General features: G+C 45.7%; 1 protein-coding gene across 3 annotated transcripts in view; it reads left to right on the plus strand.

Moving 5' to 3' along the window:
• Positions 1–1,641: 1,641 nt before the first annotated feature.
• FNBP1L (formin binding protein 1 like) overlaps positions 1,642–23,375 on the plus strand; it is a 169,651-nt gene continuing 147,917 nt past the window's right edge. For 2 of the 3 annotated variants that reach the window (XM_075322346.1, XM_075322347.1), the window contains exon 1: positions 1,643–1,796. In XM_075322346.1, coding sequence (XP_075178461.1) covers positions 1,773–1,796 — 24 coding nt within the window. In that variant the 5' untranslated portion in view covers positions 1,643–1,772. Of the gene's footprint in view, positions 1,797–23,375 lie in introns of all 3 variants that reach the window. The other variant, XM_075322345.1, reaches the window with a different exon arrangement.

A 23,375-nucleotide genomic window follows, 5' to 3' on the forward strand; every position in this document is an offset into this window, starting at 1 on the left:
CTCTTCAGGGACGCCACAGGGGGATTCTCCAATATGGCAAACAGGTATGTTAGTTTTGTTGTATGTGTCATGACGCCACTCACGGTTTGCGGTCAGGGATATGTATGACCGCCACTGCAGATTTTGTGAGCGTCTGGGGCTGATGGGGTCTGCAGTTAGATGGTGTAGCCTCACGTGAGTGAGGCAGGCCCCAGGGGCTCAGGTGAGTAGATAGCGAGTCCCAGAATAACTCAGGCAGAGTCCGAAAGTCTTTAACTGGTTTTTACTCACTCAGTTGTTATTGTGAGCTGACCCGGGCGATGCTGCAATAAGCCAGGTAGAACCAGGTATCCTTCGGGCCAGTCTGAGGGTGACCTGTTAGTTCGCCTTCCTAGCACTTCTGTTTTCGGATAACCCTCTGACCTGAAGTACCGTGGGGGTCTATCCAGGGAGTCGCTACTGCCTTTTCTCCCCTTTTTGGGCCGTTTGCCGGCAGCGTGGACCAGGTGAGATGGCTTCTGGCTCGGTCTCCTTATGGGTCCCTGCATTGCTGCTGAGGCTCAGACTCTGTAGGTTAGTGACGTACTTGTAGTTCCCCTCACCGGCAGGTTTAGCAGATAGTTAAACTGGAGTCTGCTCTAGGGACCTGTACCCCGTACGTGCCTAGTCATAAGGAGCACCTCTTTCTCTGACTACCTGGGACCGTTCTCCCCCGCCAACTGTCACTACACCACGCAGGGTCTGACTAGTGTCCATCTCACGACCGTTGCGCTCCACTACCAGACTGGCTCTCCTTCCTTTCCTGCCAACCTCTGCACTATAGCTCCCAGCCCCTCCTCTCCACGATTTGAAAAGATTTGAAAGCTAGCCCCCTCTGGAGACTACCCAAGGGTCCCCTCTAAAGGTGTGGGAGACCTGGATGCTATGTGTCTGTGTGTACACACCTCGTTCTAGCCCTTAGGATTACCTGGAAGCACTGTCCCAGCATGGATGCAGTACTCAGTGGTGCCTGACCAGGTCAGGGGCGCCACACCTGAAAGACGCAAATACAATTGATTGCGGGAAGCCGCTCGGACAACGGCCGAATGTCAGTATGGGGAGCACCAAAATGCAGCCGCCTGGGAGACACTGGCCACATCAGGTGGTCCGATAGCGCCCCCTGCTGGCTGCACTTGCCCGCTTCCCCTTAAATACCTTCAGATGTGTCTAAGATTATGTGCACACTGACGTTTTGAGGAATATTGGGAGAAGAAATTTCAAAATTTCGTGTTTTTGAGAAGGATTTGGAGAGTTTTTCGTCCAGTTTTCTCTGAGAAAATTAAAGAAAAAGACTCAGCGTGCACAAAGAGCGCGACATTGCAATGTATTTTATACCAGAATTCTGACGCAAACTCCTTGTTGAATCTGGACTGGAGACTTTTTGCTGAGTTTTTGGAGCGGAAACTCTTAGTTTTTGGGAATTTTGGAGAGAGAAGACGTGAACAATCGACACACCCACATACGGCAGTCATAGTCACCTATGTCCTCCACCTCGCCTCCCTGCCCTCCACCTCGCCTCCCTGCCCTCCACCTCGCCTCCCTGCCCATCCCAGCCCTCTCCTCCTCCTCTCTTCTTCTCCTCCTCCTCCTCCGGCCATTCCCGCCTCCTCTCTCCTCCCTCTCAGGACTTGCTCCCCCTCCTCCCAATCTTCACACAACACAAGGAAGGAGCCCCAAGCAGGACCCGAGCCGCCCGTCCTCCCCGTGCACTCACACCGGACACAGCAGCGCTCTGCCCGACCACCCCCGGAGCCATGAGCTGGGGCACGGAGCTGTGGGTGAGTGTGCGCCCTCTGGGAGGGGTGTGAAGGTGATTTGGGGGCTGTGGTGCCAGGTGCTGCGCTCTGTGTGTGGCGCCTGTGGGCTCCGTCCGGGCAGGCTGTGTGGCCATTGTGTGCCGCTCCGGAGCCGCATTGTGTGCGGGGGGCGCAGCCAGGTGAAGGGCGGCTTTTGTCTCCCTGCAGACGATCACACCCTCTCTTTCATCTCCTCTTCCTGGCTGCAGTCACTATCGGATCCTTCTCGGATTTTGGCCTCTTCTTTTCTTGCACAATGCCCCGATCTTGCTGCATGTTATCAATAATTAGGGGCATTATTACTATAAATCCCTGCTGTATACCATCTACAGAGGCACAATTCCCCCCCTTCTGTTCTCTTCCCAATTCATAGGTGTTTTTTGTTTGTTCCTTGGGTTACTGTAAACAATGCAGAGGGATGGTGTGTGATCCCATTATTACCATAGTCTGTACTGCGCACACTGTCAAGATCTGATCCCCCTTTTGGAGATGGATGCATTAAGTTATACAGGAGTGGCTTTATTATAGCCCCCCAATATGTTCCAAAGGGGCCCGGCTTCTTGGAGGACACGTATTTGGGATCTCCTACATCACAATGTGATTAAGTATTTGTGCCTTCCCAATAATAAGATTCCTGGCCTGTATAGGAAACTAGGAAATTGCATGTAAGGCGATTCCCTCCCAGACACACTTCCTTCTTTATGGGATTGGCCTCGTAATAAAGCAAATTAGTTATTTCCTCTGCTGTTCTCTAATCAGAATCCAGGCGGCTGTTTATGGTTTATTACGGGAATATTTTTAGGATCTGTGTGACCCCGGCAGACGTAAATCATTATATGATTCACTGGGTTTGGTCTTAACCAGTCTAGATGATGATTCAAGGCCTAAGCTTAACTTTAGGTCCTGAATCCAGTTTTGGGACATTGGATATACAATGTGATTGACACATGGGGGTGGAAGGTGTCGCAGGGTCAGGATGTAATTATGTGGTACATAAGGAATGAATGGTCTTAGAAGATGACTTAAGAGGTGAGGATCACTTAGGTTTCTACCTCTAGGGTACTTTCCTACATGGTGGCATTGTCTGATAACGCTCAGTACCACATGCAGAGCTAATCTGGGAAGAGGAAATGACTGTTCCCTCCCTGATTCACTCTAAATCTGTATAATGGATGGCTTCGGTCACACAGGCAGCTATTAAAGGGAATCTGTCACCAGGTTTTTGCTCCCCCATCCGAGAGCAACATAATCCGAGACCCTGATTCCAGCGATGTGTCACTTACTGAGCTGTTTGCTTTCATTTTGATCAAATCAGTGTTATCTCTACTGCAGATCTGGCAGCTACACAGAGCTCATAAATATGCTGGACTACCTGCCGCATGCCAAGTAGTCCTGTAATGATAATCTACTTCTGATTAAACTATGATTTTATCAAAACTACATTAAGCAGCCCAATAAGTGACACATCGCTGGAATCAGGATCTCTGCCCCTATATGATGCTGCTTTCAGATTAGGTGGCAGATTTCCTTCCATGAGTAGACTGTGGCTCCTGTTCATTCTTACATGTTGTATTCTCCAACATTATTTCTCTATGGTACAAATTTGGAAATATTGCAGTCCATGTTTGCATTGGTTGGCGCTTCCAAGTTATTTTGGTTGTAAAATATTCTAAATGTATAATGACTAAGGGCAGAAGGTTTTAGTAATTGTAGTGATCCGTAGGATGATATTGTTTTGTCATCACAAGTGTCACTTATTGCTCCGAACACTCGGTCAGTTCTCCATCATCCGATCTCTGAATTCATCCTCATATTTACGTTTTATTTAAATATTTGAACGTTCAGCGACTTCTAACTATTCCTGAATTATAGGGGATCGATCGCCTCCCCTCACATGTCTGTTTTTGTAAATACCCTGGCATTTCTCTCTTGCTCTTTAATTCCTCCTGGAAATTCTAACTACATTGATAGCTGGGTGTCATCAATAGGAGGTGTGGGGACGTGACAGTGTGACATTACGTAGGCAGTGCTGATATTGTGCATGGACACTGCTTTAACAAGGGGAATGCTAACCACCAGTTGTCAGTTGGTTCATAAGTATCTAGAAAGAATAACCAAAGGAAACACCCCCCCCCCCCCTCCCAATTCCCCAAAATTCTATATATTCCTACAGCAATGTCTGTATACTTGCAGGGACTATCATAGCTATGAGCTATGTAAGAGTTGTCCCTAATTCCTTGTGCAGGTAGGTACCGTAATTTCCACGGTAGAACTTGTCCTCGTGATGCGGAAGGCCCTGTAAACAACGTTAAGGACATATCCCTGATAGTCTATGCTGGCCGGGAAAATCTTTAGGGTCTTGCAACCTGTTGTTAAATGAACAAATCCCACACTTGCCATAATGTAATTCACCAGATAAGGCTACTTTCACACTTGCGTTGGACGGCTTCCATTGCTATCCGCAGCCTTGAGGAATTACGGTAACCGTTGCAGGAAACCGTTATATTCCTCATAGACTTCTATTAGCTATGGATAGCAACGGATGATCTTGCGTTGCATCCGCTGGACGACGCAGCGTCGTTATTTTGATGCTGCGTCGGGCGGAAGGAACGCAGCATGTAACGTTTTTGAGCAGAGCGAGCCGTAGGATTTCGCTGCACATGCTCTCTCTGGCTCCCTGCACTCGTAACCAGGGTAAACATCGGGTTACCAAACAATGCGCTTTCCCTAGTTACCCGATATTTACCCTGGCTACAGGTGCAGGGAGCCCGACACTTTCCCGCTCTGCTCCGCCCCCTCCCGCACTTCACTCCACGTGTACTAACGCACGCACACACACACTCGCCTGTCCCCAGCCTCGCATTCCTCGCTGCACTGACGTCCTCAGTGCCATGGTCCCGCTCGGCTCCAAAAACCCCGCACTCCGCACCCGCACTCCGCCCCCCTCACACATTCTCGGTGGCCGAACGATCAGCTGATCACCCGGCCACCGGCTGCTGTGAGCGATCAGCTGATCGTTCACAATAGTCTGCCGCCGGTAAAACGAAAAAAGGAAAAAAAATAAATTCCGTTGTTTTGTACGATCCGTTGTGCCACTAAATGCAACACATCCGATGCATCTGTCACACAACGCAATGCAACGGATGCCGTTCAACGCAAGTGTGAAACTAGCCTAAGGGCTGGTTCACACTAAGCGACAGCGACAACGAGGTCGCTGTTACGTCACCATTTTCTGTGACGTAACAGCGACCTTGTAAGTCGCTGTTATGATCGCTGCTTAGCTGTCAAACACAGCAGCCGAAGCAGCGATCATAACCGCGAGAGCAGGGAGCCGCGCACACTGCTTAGCGCTGGCTCCTTGCTCTCCTAGCTACAGTACACATCGGGTTAATTAACCCGATGTGTACTGCAGCTACATGTGCAGAGAGCCTGAGCCGGCAGCACAGGCAGCGTGAGAGCTGCGGAGGCTGGTAACTAAGGTAAATATCAGGTAACCACCTTGGTTACCCGATGTTTACCCTGGTTACAGCTTAACACAGCTGCCAGACGCCGGCTCCTGCTCGCTTCATTTCGTCGCTCTCTCGCTGTCACACACAGCGATCTGTGTGTCACAGCGGGAGAGCGGCTTTGAAGAAAACGAACCAGGGCTGTGTGTAACGAGCAGCGATCTCGCAGCAGGGGCCAGATCGCTGCTCAGTGTCACACACAGCGAGATCGCTAATGAGGTCACTGTTGCGTCACCAAAACCGTGCCGTAGCAGCGATTTCGGTAGCGATCTCGCTATGTGTGAAGCACCCCTAAGGGGTCACTCCAAGACGAGTGTGTGCTTTCTTGAGGGGGGTCACAAAGCTGTGTTTGACTGCTGAAAAGTAGGCCAGACCGAACCTTATTAAAGTCAATGGTACTGTTGAGGTGTCTGCTTGAATCTCGTATTTAGGCTTCAGAACATTGTGGAGCCCCTGACGTGTTGTCGATTCTTAAAGGGGTTATTTCCATCTCCAAGATCCTATCCAAATATGTAGTAGTTGTAGTAGTCATAATAATATTATTATTATTATTATTATTATTATTATTATTATTAACAACAACAAATACCTCCAATTAGAAATGTAGTATAGTTCTTCTGATTCACTGTCATTTACCTCATGTTCAGGACATTGCAGGATCTTAGGTATCTATGGTTATGACCACGAGCAACTAACTGTGACTGTATGTGTGGTCGTAACCATGAATACCTAAGGCCGTACAATGTCCTGAACATGAGGTAAGTGACGTAGCTAATCACGAGAAAACTATACTACATTTCTAATTGGAGGTATTTGTTGCTATTAATAATAATAATAATAATAATAATAATTAATATAATATTTTTATTATTACTACTATAATATAGTAGAATAGGATAGGAGAGATGGGAGTACCCCTTTAGGCTGAATCATAGTGTCCTGTTTTCAAGTTGTGATTAGTGATCGAGCACTACCATGCTCGGGTACTCTGTACTCCTAACAAGCAGTAGGATGCTCGGATGAGCGTGACTTGTGTACCGAGTATAATGCAAGTCATTGAGGGACTTGAGCATTTTTCCGGAAAATCTTCCAGATAAATGCTCGAGTCACTCATTCACTTCCGTTTTACCCTGTAAATGAGTTGAGCCTGTCTGAGTGTCCAACTGCTCATTGAGTACTGAGTACCTGATCATGGTAGTGCTCGCTCATCACTAGTTACAAGCACCCGAGCATGGTAGTGCCCAATCATCACTAGTTACAAGCACCCGAGCATGGTAGTGCCCAATCATCACTAGTTCCGAGTACCGAGCAACCGAGCATGGTAGTGCCCAATCATCACTAGTTCCGAGTACCGAGCAACCGAGCATGGTAGTGCCCAATCATCACTAGTTCCGAGTACCGAGCAACCGAGCATGGTAGTGCCCAATCATCACTAGTTCCGAGTACCGAGCACCCGAGCATGGTAGTGCCCAATCATCACTAGTTCCGAGTACCGAGCAACCGAGCATGGTAGTGCCCAATCATCACTAGTTCCGAGTACCGAGCAACCGAGCATGGTAGTGCCCAATCATCACTAGTTCCGAGTACCGAGCAACCGAGCATGGTAGTGCCCAATCATCACTAGTTCCGAGTACCGAGCACCCGAGCATGGTAGTGACCGCTCATCAGTACAAATGTTCCCTGTAGGAGATCCTGCTATCTCCTAGATCTGCTGCTGAGCTCTGTGCTATTAGTACACCATTGTACTAATGGTTGTGGGTTTTTTGGAGTCGCACTTAATCCTAATTATTGTTAAGGGTAGCTTCAGTTGTAACATAAAATTGAGCTGTGGGTGTAATCTGTGCAGTTACTACTAATTTGTGTGGTAACTCCAGAGGAATCCTCTATCTGGGGATGCGATCCTAGGTAGGATTTCTTGTCAATGCTTTAGGAAAAACCAAAGCAGCCGGGCTGTCTACATTACAGTGGCCAAAATCCACAGTCTGCGCTGCTAAAAACAATTTCCGATCTGATCTTGCAGAATTTTTAGTTGCTTCTTTCTCCGCTAGAACATATTGTGGCCAGGACGGCGGCCGGTGTCTCTTCAGGATATCCACAGTCTGTTTTTGTTTAAATCCATATAGAAATCCTGTTCCTGATTTATTAAAGTAAGTTGTGCTGTAAATTACTAGATGACAGGTTCCATGATGATCGCATTAGAGCGTTGATTTTTTTTTTTTAACATAAATCTTACAAATCTTCACGATTTGTAGGTTATAATTATTCCAACATTTGTAAATGCTATAAATGTGTTACATTATTAGTCCTGGGTGGATCTGTCATTAGCATTGTAAAGCAGCCATCACGTCTGCAGATTGCTCTCCCTGTAGAGATATGACTTAATGTACTTTTTTTATTTTTCAATTTTAATTAAACATTTCCACACGATCAGGATCCTATTGCATACATTTTTTAAAGGTTTTGAAAAATAACAAAAACTAACATATTGTATAGTGATATAAAACGAGCAGTTCTGGGTGCATATTGCTAATCCCTGCATAACTGTCCCTGTATGCATAGATAAAGAGATCTTTAGAGAAAGTATTTCTAAAGATCCTTTATGATATGCTAATGAGCTCAGGGACTAGTCCCAAGGGTGTTAGTTCCTGCGCTCATTCCACCCTCTTAGCACACCCGCAGGGGTGTTATAAAATGCTACTCATTGTACAGTATCATCAGCGGTGACGTGCGTACTCGTGTTAACTGTCACTGCTTCAGAACGCGGGGTTTAGGGTCAGTGTGCATGATCAAAATGACCCGACACTTTCGGTCATACGCACTAGACCTCTCTGAAGCCGAGACGCATACACCCGGCTTCATAGTGCACATGACCGGAAGTGCCAGGACTTCTGATCATGCGCACTGAGCCTAAGGGGTACTTTACACACTGCGACATCGCTAGCGATCTCATTAGCGATGTGAAATTCTAGATCGCAAGGGCGATCTTTCGGGATCGCACATAGGTCATTTAATGCATGTGCGATCCCTAAAGATCGCACTTGCGATCTAGAATTTCACATCGCTAATGAGATCACTAGCGATGTCGCAGTGTGTAAAGTAGCCTTAAGCCCGTGATTTGAAGCGATGACAGCAGACAAAGGTACGCAAGTCACCCCTGATGATCCTTGGCAATGGGGATTGACTAGCGTGTTAGCACATCCCTGTGCGTGAGCTAAGAGGGCAGAATGAGTGCAATAACAAACACCCTTGGGACTAGTCCCTGCGCTCATTAACATATCATAAAGGATCTTTAGAAATACTGTTTCTAAAGATCTCTTTATCTATGCTACTAGATGCAGGGATTACCAATATGGACTCAGAACTGCTCGTGGTTCTGGGTGCTTATTGCACCATCTTCTGATAGCGCCTCCCATTCAAATCAATAAGGCCGGTTTCACACATCCGGCTTTTTGCCGTTTTGCCGGATGCGGCGCTCTCCCGTACAGTTAATACAGTACAATGACAGCGCTGTAACGTCCGGGTCACATGCGCCGGTCACATGACAGCATGTGACCGGCGCTTGTTGCGCTGTCATTGTACTGTATTAACTGTACGGGAGAGCGCCGGATCCGGCAAAACGGCAAAAAGCCGGATGTGTGAAACCGGCCTAAGTGGATATGCAGTATCAGGCCGCAGAACTGAGCATATCCAGCCACCTGCTGCCGGCAGCAAGAGCAGCTAATTGGTGGGGGTGCCGGGTGTCAGACTCCGTCTGTTCAGACATTGATGACCCTAAAGCTGGGTTCACACACAGCGACAAGACGTCGCTGTTACGTCACCATTTTATGTGATGCAACAGCGACCTTGTAAGTCACTGTTATGATTGCTGCTTAGCTGTCAAACACAGCAGAAGCAGCAGCGATCATAACACGCGTCGCTGTGCTACAGAGAGCAGGGAGCCGCGCACACTGCTTAGCGCTGGCTCCCTGCACTCCTAGCTACAGTACACATCGGGTTAATTACCCGATGTGTACTGCAGCTACACGTGCAGAGAGCAGGAGCCGGCACTGGCAGCGAGGGCGGCGGATGCTGGTAACGAAGGTAAATATCGGGTAACCAGGGAAAGGTCTTCCCTTGGTTACCCGATGTTTACCCTGGTTACAGCTTACCGCAGCTGCCAGACGCCGGCTCCTGCTCCCTGCTCGCTTCAGTTCGTCATTCTCTCGCTGTCACACACAGCGATGTGTGCTTCACAGCGGGAGAGTAACGTCCAAAAAATGAAGCTGGACATTCAGCAACAACCGGCGACCTCACAGCAGGGGCCAGGTCGTTGCTGGATGTCACACACAGCGACAGCGACGGGACGTCGCTGCAACGTCACAGAAAATGGTGACGTAGCAGCGACGTCGTTGTCGTCGCTGTGTGTGACACCACCCTAAGGATAGGCCATCAATGTAAAAGTAGTGGACAACCTCTTTAAAGGGAACCTGTCACCACTTTTTTGGCCTATAAGCTGCGGCCACCACCACTGGGCTCTTATATTCAGCATTCTAACATGCTCTATATAAGAGCACAGGCCGCTGTATAGAATGTAAAAATCACTTTATAATACTTAAATGGTCGCTGCGGTGGAATTGGGTCATATGGGTATCTCCGGTGCCGGCACCTTCTCTTTCGGCCATCTTCGTCGTCCTTCTGAAGCCTGTGTGCATGACACGTCTACGTCATACACACTCGCCGGTCCCGCGCAAGCGCACCACAATACTTTGATCTGCCCTACTCAGGGCAGATCAAAGTGCGCCTCCACAGGACCTCAACGCAGGCTAGTGTGAATGATATAGGACGCATCATGCACCCCGGCTACAGAAGGAGGACAAAGATGGCCGAAAGAGGAGGCGCCGCCACTGGAGAACTGAGACGCCCATATGACCCAATTCCACCGCACCAACCGTTTGTGAGTATTATAAAGTGATTTTTATGTTCTACACGGCGGCCTGAGCTCTTATATACAGTATTCTAGAATACTGTATATAAGAACCCACTGGTGGTGGCCGTAGCTTAAAGGCCCCAAATCTTCTGACAGGTTCCCTTTAAGTTTAATTCTGGGTTGGGAACCTACCGGCCCCATCTCTAATTCCCCCATAGGAATTTATCAACTGATGTCTAGTTTGATTACCGTAGTAGGACTGTAAATTTTTGTCCTAACTGCATTTTTACTTTTTTTTTTTTTTTTTTTTTTTTATATGTGCAGAATGTTTTTTTGCAGATCTGTCCGTATAAATAATCAATGTCAACACAATACCCGGATGTGCTGTGAATTTTGGTAAAATTGCAGCCACTTGACCAGAGCCGGGACATCCTCCTGGTATTTTGAGATGCAATGTGCCCTTGTTATAGAAGCTCCTTTTTACCTGGGAGAAGGAAATTGTCCAGACTATTGCTCCCTCCTTGGAGAATAGTATTCTGTCTTAACTTTTACCTGTGCTTTGTATAGAAGACGAGCCAACAAGAACAAATAAAGCGAGTAACCTGCTGACAGCGGCCTTTTTATTGCTTTACCTTTTAGGTTTTTTTTTCTTCGTGTTGACACATCCTGGGGAGAGGGATCTAGTGTGGTTCTGGTTTTCCATATCTGGATGTAGTATTTTTTTTTTCTTTTTTTTTTGTATTTATTTGGCGCATATAAATGGGTTCTCTTAAGAAAAATTAGTTTGAATAATGATGGGTTTTATAGTTGTGCTTTGATGAGCATATTTGAGCATTACCTACTTCTTGCTCAATAAGGCTACTTTCACACATCAGTTTTTTTTCAATCAGGCACAATCCGGAAAAAAACAGATCTGGCGCCGAATCCGTTTTATCCCCATTGATTTGTATTAGCGCCGGATTGTGCTTGATGGCATTGCGTTGCATCCAGCTTTTGCCGTATCCAGCGTAATTGGCTAATGCGGCGACAAGATAAAACATCTCTTGTAACTCGATACGGCGTGATTTTCAATGGAAGCCTATGGACGCCGGATACGGTGTAATGCGTCAAAAAACGGATGCGGCCGCCGGATCCCTTTTTTAAACTGAGCATGCTCCAATTTATTGTACAAAACTGATCCGGCAAAAAAACTGACGAAACTGATGCAAAAAAAACGGATGCGCCGGATCCATTTTTTGACGGATTTGGTATACAAGATCCGTAAAAAAAAAAGGATCCGGCGCATCCGTTTTTGCATATTCTGCGCCAGATCCGTTGCAACAGGCACACGCCGGATTGTGCCTGATGCCAATAAACTGATGTGCGAAAGTAGCTTTACCTGTAGCAATAGTTTCTAACAACTGAAAGAATTCCCATCCGTGTGTTATATTCTTAGAATGTTGCACTGTGTATATAATGCATCATACGTGAGCCATCAATCATGGCACTTTTTTTTTTTTTTTCTAGCTCTTTCTGTATGTGAATGTTATTACATAATTACCTATGCACAGGATAGGCAATAAAATGATGATCGCTGATGGTACGACCACTTGGACCCCTATGAATTCTGAGAAAGGGGCTCTGAAATGCCCAAATTAGCATGGAGAGGGGGCTACAGATAGCATGTGATTGCCAAGTTTGGAATGTAAATCAAAAGTATCAATGCAATATTAAAACATGAAAAAGAAACATTAAAGTGCTTTTATAGATGTGGCATGTATCCATAACTACATTTCCTATATGATAGACATAAGGTATCACTGCTGAGATAACGGCAAAGTATTGATCTCGCGCAGTGAGGGTTTATAGGGTTGTGCCTCCTCAGCACCTCGCCTCCTCAGCACCTCTTGCCGTCAAAATACACAATCTATTGCTAAAATCTCCATTACATCTATACCGTGATGGAACATAATGCATTATTTGTATGGTGCCCTTTACATCTGCAAAGGCGGTTTTTCACTATAACTTATCACCTGTCCATCATGGGTGGTAAATGGCTTTGGTTCTACCCTTGAATTCTCACAATTACTGAAACAGTGACTCTAAGGCTGTGTGCGCACGGTGCATTTTTCGCTGCGTTTTTCGGGTGCGTTTTTGGTTTTAAGGCTATGTGCGCACGTTGCTTTTTACCTGCTTTTTTGCTGCTTTTTCAACTGCAGCGTTTAATGCCAAAATGGTTGTGTTCTGCTTTTCAAGCAAAGTCTATGGGAATTTGGGTTTCTTGTCTGCACTATGCAGTTCAAACTGCTGCCTTTTTGTTGCAGAACTTTGGTCAAAAACTCAGCTTTGCAGTGCAAAACCCAAATGGCAAAAACAATTGACATGTCAGTTGAAAAAGCAGCAAAAAAGCAGGTCAAAAGCAACGTGCGGACATAGCCTAAAACTGCATGCACTTCCTTCCCCAGCAAAGTCTGAGTTTTCAATTTTTGCTGTCCGCACAGTGCAGCTTTGTCTTAGTTGCGTTTTTGTGGTGACCACAAAGATGCAACACGTCAATTCTTTCTGCGTTTTTGCCAGCGTTTTTCACCCATGCAATGCATTGGAAAGAAGCGCAGCAAAAAACACGGTAAAACGCATAACGCATGCGTTTTTGCGCATTTTTGTATCGCAGGTGTTAGTTGTTTTTGTGATTACAAAGGATGCAGTGTTTTTGGCCGCTAAAAAAAAAAAAATGTGCGCACCTTGCCTAAGTCCCCATTTCTCTGATGCCCTGGAGAAGAGGAAACTTTTGAATAGAGAATAGTGGACATGAAACTTTCCAAGTGTTACTCCGTTCAATAGAAGTGACATTGACGGACAACTACAGAGCTCAGTAGCAGATGTTGACAACCCATATACATTACATTGCATGGCTGGCTCCGCTGGGCCCCATGGCTGGCTCCGCTGGGCCCCATGGCTGGCTCCGCTGGGCCCCATGGCTGGCTCCGCTGGGCCCCATGGCTGGCTCCGCTGGGCCCCATGGCTGGCTCCGCTGGGCCCCATGGCTGGCTCCGCTGGGCCCCATGGCTGGCTCCGCTGGGCCCCATGGCTGGCTCCGCTGGGCCCCATGGCTGGCTCCGCTGGGCCCCATGGGATGAGTAGATATGACAGTCGTTAAATAAATTTAATATCTGTCATTTGCATTAATTACTTATATTTACCTGATGTAAATTTATTTTTATTTTATTCGCTTATATAACGCCATTAATTCCATGGGGCTTTAGACATCATCCTAATCATCATCATTGTCACTCTCCCCATCGGGGCTCGCAATCTAGAGTCCCTATCAGTATGTCTTTGGAGTGTGGGAGGAAACCGGAGAACCCAGAGGAAACCCACGCAAACATAGGGAGAACATACAAACTCCTTGCAGATGTTGTCCTGGGTGGGATTTGAAATGCCCCTGTTTTCCTGAATCTGATAGTTTTCTTATCATCCAGCTTCCCTCCTTTCTTGAGTTATGGCTTCCTCTTCCTTTTTGTATAGATATAGTCTTGTTACCAAGGGGGAAGGGCTCTCATGGAGACTCCCACTGAGGGGAGTTGATGACCTCGCCCAATTGGCTATAAATACTAGATTTTTATACACGGAGGATGAGGCCATATCTCAGGAACGGAGAGGCGTAGGAGCAAAAGTCAAATTCGAGAAAATGGCAGCATTTACCACAGAGGAAAAATACTGATTTCTGGCAAGGGACTGGTGCCCTTTTTAAAGACACTATTGTGGTCTGGTAATGTTCCTGATCAATTCCTTGTCTATATTTTAGGTTTATTAAAGGGTTATTCCCATCTCCATGATCCTATCCAAATATATAGTAGGCGACTAGGCGTAGTTATACCGTAGTAATAATAATATAATTAATAATATTAGTAAATGTCTCAAATTACAGTTGTAGTATAGTTCTTATTCACTGTTGTTTACCTCATGTTCATGGTATTGCAGGACCTTTAGGTATCCATGGTTACGACCACGCATATAATCCCAGTTAGTTGATAGTGGTCATAACCATGGCTACCTAAGGTCCTGCAATGTCTTGAACGTGAGGTAAACAACATAGCTAATTAGGATAACTATACTACATTTTTAATTGGAGGTATTTGTTGTTATTATTATTATTATTATTATTATTATTCCTACTAGATATTGGGATAGGATCTTGGAGATGGGATTATTCCTTTAAGCCTTTGACAGGCTGTTGTGACCTTTTGAGCTCTGCACCCATCCTGGAGTGTAGTTCGCCCCTTCCACAGGTCCTGTGGGGTTAATTGGATGACGTTGACTCATGTAGTGAGCACGCCATTACTCTGCCACTCCGAGCTGGCAGGAACTCGAGGAACAGGCATGACTTGTACGACCTGGTTACGAGTCCAGAACCCCATGGATGTAATTTGAGCACCTACAGTACCCCGGCACAGGATGTCGTGGATTATGGCCTGAGCTCACTGAATATTTGTGAAGTGAATCAGATTTTTGCAGTGTGCGTTCCTTCTTTTTATTTATGCATGAAATAATTCCTTGCATAGATTTGTCTTTGCCAAGTCTGGAAGCGAGCCATACCGCTGTACAGATGAGACACGCCGGATCGTATACATGTATAAAATATTTTAACTTTTATGTGAAGGACGCCCTCGATACACTTTTTATAGTTACCATGGCGACTAGCGAGTTACGAAGCCGAGAACACACACTGTGCATTTGGATGTTCCTCGGATATGCCAGTATCATTTGGCATCGGCCCCTGCTATGACGCCGGCGCGCAGACAGCTCAGGCGCGATTTTTACAAAGGGGGCTGCTTTCCTGACAGCCTGGCCGAGATCTTAAATAGATTTCCAGCTGAATCGGTGCAGATGATTAAAATAACGTTTTCTATTATGTTTGCCGTTACCTTGGTTATAAATCGATTTGTAGGTATTTAAAGGGACCTGGAGTCGAAAAATCACAACTGCGGCTAAATGCAGTAATGTAACCTATTCACGACTGCCATTTTCGTGCATGACTTTCTCAGGCATTCCTTGAGCTATTTCCATTTCTTGTAGAAGTATATTCAGTTTTACTTAATGGCTGATGAGTAAAAGCTGCCAAACCTATTGCTAATTTGCTAATGGAATTCTGTGGAATAGAGGTCAGGCCTGTAGGATAAAGCTGACTATATACATAGGCATCTGAAAAATGGCCGCATATATGAGGTATGATCACTCTGGTAAATGAGTCTTGGGATGCCAGCGCCATTAATCTTTGCTATGTTCACACTGGGGTGTGGTTTTTTTTTTTTGAGTTTTTAGAGCAAAAATTCTCTTAATCCGCCTCAAAAAGTTGGCGTTTCTGCTCCAAAAACTCAGCAAAAAGACTTAATCTGAACAGACCCTTAGAATTGTGTGGCTTTTGCTTTCTCTATTTTTTGTTTTGGATAGCATAATTTATAATTTGCACCTTTTTATATCCCCTGTAAGGGAAATATGAGTCCTCTGTTTTAGGATCCTCATTAGCGTGCACTACCATGCTCAGGTCTTGTAATGAGCGATCGGACGCTCAGACGGGCATGATTCGTGTACCGAGTGTAATGGAAGACATTGGGGAACTCAAGTTTTTTTCCTGAAGATCTTCCAAAAAAATCTACACTTTTTTGTTGAATGTTTTTCTTCTGTACAGTTTTGGACCCTGTCCTTACCCCTGGAGCGCAGATAGCAGAGCGTGCTATGTATATTTAATGCGCAGCCAGTTTCCTTGCATGTGTCCTGCTGTCTGGGGCTCTGCTTACATCTCCTTTTTCAGTAACGTTGTAGGTATACATTAGGATTATTCGACAACTTGTGCTCCAGTGAGCCTTAGGCCTGCGCTCGACCAGCATATGCCAAAAAATTAGTGATTGTCAGAATACATCTGTTGTGTCTGTAAAACAAGATGTGGACAGAGCCTGGGCTCTGGAGTTCGCTTTTCCTTTTTTGTCCCATTCTAGAACCAGAAAAATAAAAATGTCAGTGTCAGAATAGTCACATGATGGGCTCCACGCCTTACCTGTGCTGTGGGACAGAAAAGACCAGGGAGACATGGTTTAGTCTCAACCTTTCTCTCCTAAAGCAACTGTGATCAGTGAGCACTACCATGCTCTAGTGCTAGTGATCAGTGAGCACTACCATGCTCAGGTGCTGGGTGCTAGTGATCAGTGAGCACTACCATGCTCAGGTGCTGGGTGCTAGTGATCAGTGAGCACTACCATGCTCAGGTGCTGGGTGCTAGTGATCAGTGAGCACTACCATGCTCAGGTGCTGGGTGCTAGTGATCAGTGAGCACTACCATGCTCAGGTGCTGGGTGCTAGTGATCAGTGAGCACTACCATGCTCAGGTGCTGGGTACTAGTGATCAGTGAGCACTACCATGCTCTGGTGCTAGTGATCAGTGAGCACTACCATGCTCAGGTGCTGGGTGCTAGTGATCAGTGAGCACTACCATGCTCAGGTGCTGGGTACTAGTGATCAGTGAGCACTACCATGCTCAGGTGCTGGGTACTAGTGATCAGTGAGCACTACCATGCTCAGGTGCTGGGTACTAGTGATCAGTGAGCACTACCATGCTCGAGTGCTAGTGATCAGTGAGCACTACCATGCTCAGGTGCTGGGTACTAGTGATCAGTGAGCACTACCATGCTCGGGTGCTGGGTACTAGTGATCAGTGAGCACTAACATGCTCAGGTGCTGGGTACTAGTGATCAGTGAGCACTAATACGCTCAGGTGCTGGGTACTAGTGATGAGCTGGCACTACCATGCTCGGGTGCTCAGTACTCGTAACTAGTGATGAGCGAGCACTACCATGCTCAGGTCCTGGGTACTAATGATGAGTGAGCACTACCGTGCTCGGGTGCTCAGTACTCGTAACTAGTGATCAGTGAGCACTACCATGCTCGGGTGCTCAGTACTCGTAACTAGTGATGAGCGGGCACTACCATGCTAAGGTGCTTAGTACTCGTAACTAGTGATTAGCATGCACTACCATGCTCGGGTGCTCGGTACTTGTAACCCCTGAGCCACTGTACACTCTAAAGTGCATGTATCGCCAGATTTTGCAAGACAAATTGCATACATTATGAAATAACTCTTAGATGAGGTGAGGCTGGTGTACTCGCAAGAAACATCTATTTCAGAATGGCTGTGTAATCCTCTTTTGTAGTTGTCAAATGTGGTATTAAATAAGAATCTCTGGCTGGAATCGTAAAATGCTCATTTAGTTACCCATTTTGTATCTAAAGTAAACACACCAGCCTCATCAGGTCTAAGAGATCTACTTAGGCTAGTTTCACACTTGCGTTGAACGGGATCCGTAGCATTGCGTTGTGTGACGCATGCAACGGATGAGTTGCATATAGTGGCACAACGCATGCTACAGATCGTACAAAATAACGCAGTCCGTTGTAGTTTTTTTTTTCCTTGACTTTACACATCTGAGCATGCGCAGTTGTGTAAAGTCAGCTGCGTTAACGGAATCCGTCAAATGACGCATTCTAACGGAATCCGCCACCATAGGCGTCCATTATAAAATCAACGGACGCCTAACGGATACCTGCAGATTGCGTTTTTTTGACACTTCGCCAAGCGCAGAAAAACGTTACATGCTGCGTTCAATCCGCTAGACGCAGCGTCAAAATAACGCCGCTGCGTCGTCTAGCGGATGCAACGCAGACTCTTGCGTTACAGTGCGTCGTCCATACAACTCTATGGAGAATAGCGCGGTGCGTTAACGGACTGCGCTATTTTCCATAGTGACGGAATGCGCTGAACGCAAGTGTGAAACTAGCCTAAATAATGCGCATGCCTTTATATTCTGGTGACAGATCTGCTCTCGCAGTCCTAGCTCTTGATCTATCCCTTTGTGTGATGGCAGCTGTAGACTTGATGACAATCTGAAGGCAGGTTTAACCATTTAGCCAGAAGTCGCCTTTTTCCCCGACTGTCTGCACAAATCATTTAGACGTTTTCCTGATGTGCGGAGATGATGCTGATTCTGGGGTTTGTGTTACCGGCCTCCAATTGACTGTTAATGTAACCAGAATATCCCCGCGCATCGCTGCACATTCCCAGAGATGTCTGTAAAATGTCATTGTTTTATTTCCCAGGCACCTGCTGCATTAATAATGTCCTCTGTGCAGAGAATTCTCCTCTACGGTCACCTTTATAGGTTATTGCAGTAATAGTGACCAGACTATCCTTTATTTTCAGTAATTTCAAAATCGTGCTTTTTATTTTTTTTTATTTTTTTATTTTTCGTCATTTTATTGCAGGATCTGAATCCCCCACATATAAAGCCACAGTGATCTTCTGATCCACCTGATCGAGGATGTTGTCATTTTTGCAGCGTGCATGGTGACGATTTTTGCATTTTGCAGATGTGACGGATCCATTTTATAAAAAAAGTGGCAAAAACTTATTTTATGCAGCCTGACAACACTCTAGTATTTGTAGCAGATTTTTCTGCTGTAAAAAACGAACCTTTTCCCATGTCCATACGTTCTGGGTGGGCGCCGTTATGTGACTTTCCTGATCAGACCCACAGGTATTGTTGTGCTGCACGGACAGGAGGGTAGTGGTGCCAGGAGGGTAGTAGTACCAGTCTCCGGCTTTCCATACTGCAGGCCGGGGGAAGATAATTAGCAGATGAAACCAGGCAGATTAGCGAGACTCACATGGCAGACTTGTAAAGATTAGTTAAACCCTTTGACTGCCAGAAGGCATAAAGCATTATAGCCTGATATTATATCCATTGTTCATACCCAGTTGCTAATCCTCTCCCTGGTAATTGGTTCTTGTAAAATCTCAGTTTTTAAAATGTCCCCAAATTTTTAAATTGTAAGAAAAACACAATTTGGCATTGAATATCCAGGAATTGGATACATATTGCTGCTCTAAATTCTGACCAAAGTAGTTACAGTTCTGTTTGTGATCCCGACTTATTTCCTGTTTTAAAACTGAGCCTGATAGATTCCAAACGTGTGCTTTTCGGAAACCTTGGGCGGACAAATGAGATGGGGGTACACCTATGTATCATTGAATTTAGGTTTTTCATTCAGTCCCGTTGCCACAAGTGTATAACATTCTGCCCCTCGCCAATCAGTCTAATTTGTGAAAGAATAGATCGTCCTGGATTCTTTATTTTATCAAGTTTCTTATCTCCTAAATATTCCAGCATCAACTGAGTTGTACTATCATAAAGTGTAAGTTTGGGAACCACAATGATTCATTTACTCTTTTCAACACCCACACTGTAACTTTACAGGATTTTCCATTTATGGCTATATTGACTTTTTCACTTTTTTTTTTTTTTTTTTTTTGGGGGGGGGGATGAATCGCAGTGTATCAAATTTGGCGATGCTTGCTGAGTTAATAACCGCAGAGCTCAGAACCTCCTCTGTCATCAGCCCAGAAACTGTACCAGGAGCTTCATGTTCTGGGTTTCCATAGGCAAGCAGCTGCCTTACATCACCAAGCACAATCCCAAGTGGCGGATTTAATAGTGTAAGGCACAGTTTCCACTGTGTCCCAGAGCCTGGTGGTACTATCTGTGCAGTAGCAGATCAACTATTTGACATCTGATGTAGTAGTCCCTTGGTTTGGTGAATGCCAGGAGAACGATACCTGTCTGATTACGTTGTGCCAGTTCTGTTGCCGTTTTTTTTTTGTTTTTTTTTTTGCTGCTTTAGTGGCAAATCCAATTTTATTAAACATACACTGTAGACAAATGACCAACCAAGAACGCAGCAAAACTTGCTTTTTTTTTTTTTTTTTTTTGGGAAGCCGCTTCTTTTACTACAGAGAAAGCAGGTTTTAGCTGCAGCAAAAACTCAAGGTGTGAACACAGTCTAAGGGGTACTTTGCACCCTGCGATCTCGTTAGCGATGTGAAATGCTAGATCGCAAGTGCGATCTTTCGAGATCGCACATGCGTAAAATGACCTATGTGCGATCTCGAAAGATCACACTTGCGATCTAGCATTTCACATCGCTAACGAGATCGCTAGCGATGTTGCAGCGTGCAAAGTACCCCTTAGAATGTACCCGACTAGGTGGCTGTCGGCTCTATTAGGTCATGTGCCCACGGGAGACAATACCTTGTAGACTTTTCTGCAGGTATTTCCGCAGGTTCACGCAGCAGCTCCCCGGAATCCGCAGCTATCCGTTATTGCGAATGTCAGGCGGAATTGTTGCAGAAAACATGCAGAATTCAAGCATTATTCCTGCGGATTTCCCCCTCGTATCTACATAGTATAAAGGCAGCAAAATCCGCATGAATAATTGACATGCAGTTCTTTGCGGCTGCGGGAAATCCGCAGCATTTTCCGCAGGTGCAAATTCTGCAGCATTGAAACAGCACTCCCCAAATCCCATAGGATAACATGGGGAGTGTCTGTACTTGCGCAAACCTGCGGATTTATCTGGAAAATCTAGAAAATCCGCAGGATTTCTGTGGCAAAATCCGCAGGTATTTTCTCCCGTGGGCACTGGGCCTAAAGATAATGGACTCGCATGAACCGAAGGATACAATACAGGTTGTTTCTATTAGTAGCAGACAATGAAGGGTGTTGAGCAATCGGTTTCTGCTGTATCATGTCAAAGTGCATGAGCCGGCAGGTAAATCCTGCTGCGGGATTAAATCCTTCCCCGGAACGACGTGTCTTCACTCCTGTCATTGTCTGCCGCTGCGTGCAGAGCTTGTCGAGCCAGTGAGGCTTCTGGAAAATCTTCATTTTAACACATTTCTCTCCAGAGTATTGTGCAAATATCAACTGCATAAATGATCTGTCAATATCATGTGTAAGAAGCGAGTCTCCCGCGCCCTTACCAGTTTCTTAGTCATGTAAGGTAGGGGACAATCATTATGGCCACTATTACCGCTCTCATAGGGATTGTCACCCAGGTTCCCCACAATAACACAGAACAAGGCAGATGTGCTGCTCATCCACTATGAAAGCTGCTATACTGTCCCTATAGGAAGCTGTAATGTTAATATGATCATCATCCGGCTCTAATTAATCAACAGCTCAATATCATTTTAATATCTTCACATAAGATCCTTCAGATGCTTCGCTGGTTGTTGGCATTTCTTCGGCATTCTTGGAATGTAAACATTCCGGGCAAATATACAGGTCACATGCGTCATATATCCCGATATGTAGTCACCCATTTATGTATGGAAATTACTTAACATGGGAACTTGGTGCAGTATGTTCAAGTTTAGGCCTCATTCAAGCATCTGATTCCCCCCCCCCCCCCCCCACACACATATGAGAACTGATTTTTGTATCGGAGTGCGGTCCGACTGTCATCAGAACTTCTCATGGAGAAAAAAAAAAACGTTTCTCCACCTTGTCCATTGTGATAGTTTGTGAATATCTGACCACATTCGGATGTCATCCAAGCGCGGACCCCCTAAACTTGCATTGCGGATTTTGATTCAACTCTTGGATCAAAATTGGACTTGTCTCCTTGATTTTCCACTGATCACACGATTCATGAAAAATCAGACATGTGAATGGCCCCTTAGATTATCACAGGCACAAGTGCAATACCGTATGTGAAAATCACAGATGGCACCAGTACACACACATTGTATGAGTGAGGCCTTACTATAAAATTATTCATTAACTGTGATATAACTAGAAATATGGAGATGTATACCAGCTCAAGTAATCATTGTTCGGAAACTACTTGGCGACAAAATGTCTGCAATTTTCTATCTTATTGATTTTGTTCTGAATGGGTCAATAAGAGTTAATTCTCTAACAAAAAAATGTACAGTAGGGGGCTAATCCAACCCCTGCCCATCCTCCTTTTAATGACCAGAACCCATCCATTGATGCCACCAACCTCCTTTACAAACGTCTACTTCAAGCAGCAGTTGGGAGTGGTTGGTATGGTGGGACTGTACTGGATAGATAACGTTTGGAGATGTTTGGCATGGATATCACTAGTAGTGATGAGCGAGCGCTCGGGTGCTTGGTACTCGTAACTAGTGATGAGCAAGTACTACCATGCTCGAGTGCTCTGTAATCGTAACTAGTGATGGGCGAGCACTACCATGCTCGAGTGCTCTGTAATCGTAACTAGTGATGAGCGAGCACTACCATGCTCGAGTGCTCTGTAATCGTAACTAGTGATGGGCGAGCACTACCATGCTTGAGTGATCGGTAATTGTAACTAGTGATGAGTGAGCACTACCATGTTCGGGTGCTCGGTAATCGTAACTAGTGATGAGCAGGCACTACCATGCTCGGTTGCTTGGTACTCGTAACTAGTGATGAGCGAGCACTACCATGCTCGGGTACTTGGTACTTGTAACTAGTGATGAGCGAGCACTACCATGCTCGAGTGCTCGGTAATCGTAACTAGTGATGAGTGAGCACTACCATGCTTGGGTACTTGGTATTCGTAACTAGTGATGAGTGAGCACTACCATGCTCGGGTGCTTGGTACTCGTAACTAGTGATGAGCGAGCACTACCATGCTTGGGTACTTGGTATTCGTAACTAGTGATGAGCGAGCACTACCATGCTCGAGTGCTTGGTAATCGTAACTAGTGATGAGTGAGCACTACCATGCTTGGGTACTTGGTATTCGTAACTAGTGATGAGTGAGCACTACCATGCTCAGATGCTCAGTACTAGGAACTAGTGATGAGCGAGCACTACCATGCTTGGGTTCTCATGACGAGCAGTTGGATGCTCAGATGGGTTTGACGCGTGTACCTGAGTATAATGGAAGTCAATGAGGGACTTGAGCATTTTTCCAGAAGATCTCTTGGAAATATTCTAGAGTCCCACTCCCCCTTACTTACATTATGCTTTGAGCTTGAGTCGTGCCCATCCCGAGTGTCCAACTGCTCGTTACAAGACCCAAATGTGGTAGTGCTCACTCATCACTTGATATCACATCTTTAAACTGATCTGGTAATGCCCCATATATATTCGATGAAAGTCAATGGAGCTTTATGATGATTTGATGGGTTTAGAGGTTGCCCAAATGTTCCCTGAACTTTTTTTTTTGTGGGGAAAAGGATTGGGCAATTGCAATTTCAACAGCTGATCCCATTGTTTTTTTGGGGGAGATTATCTGCTCCCAAAGGAGTCTGGAAATGACTTTCTCTGT

The sequence above is a fragment of the Anomaloglossus baeobatrachus genome, chromosome 8 (assembly GCF_048569485.1).
Source record: "Anomaloglossus baeobatrachus isolate aAnoBae1 chromosome 8, aAnoBae1.hap1, whole genome shotgun sequence".
NCBI classification, from domain to species: Eukaryota; Metazoa; Chordata; class Amphibia; order Anura; family Aromobatidae; genus Anomaloglossus; species Anomaloglossus baeobatrachus.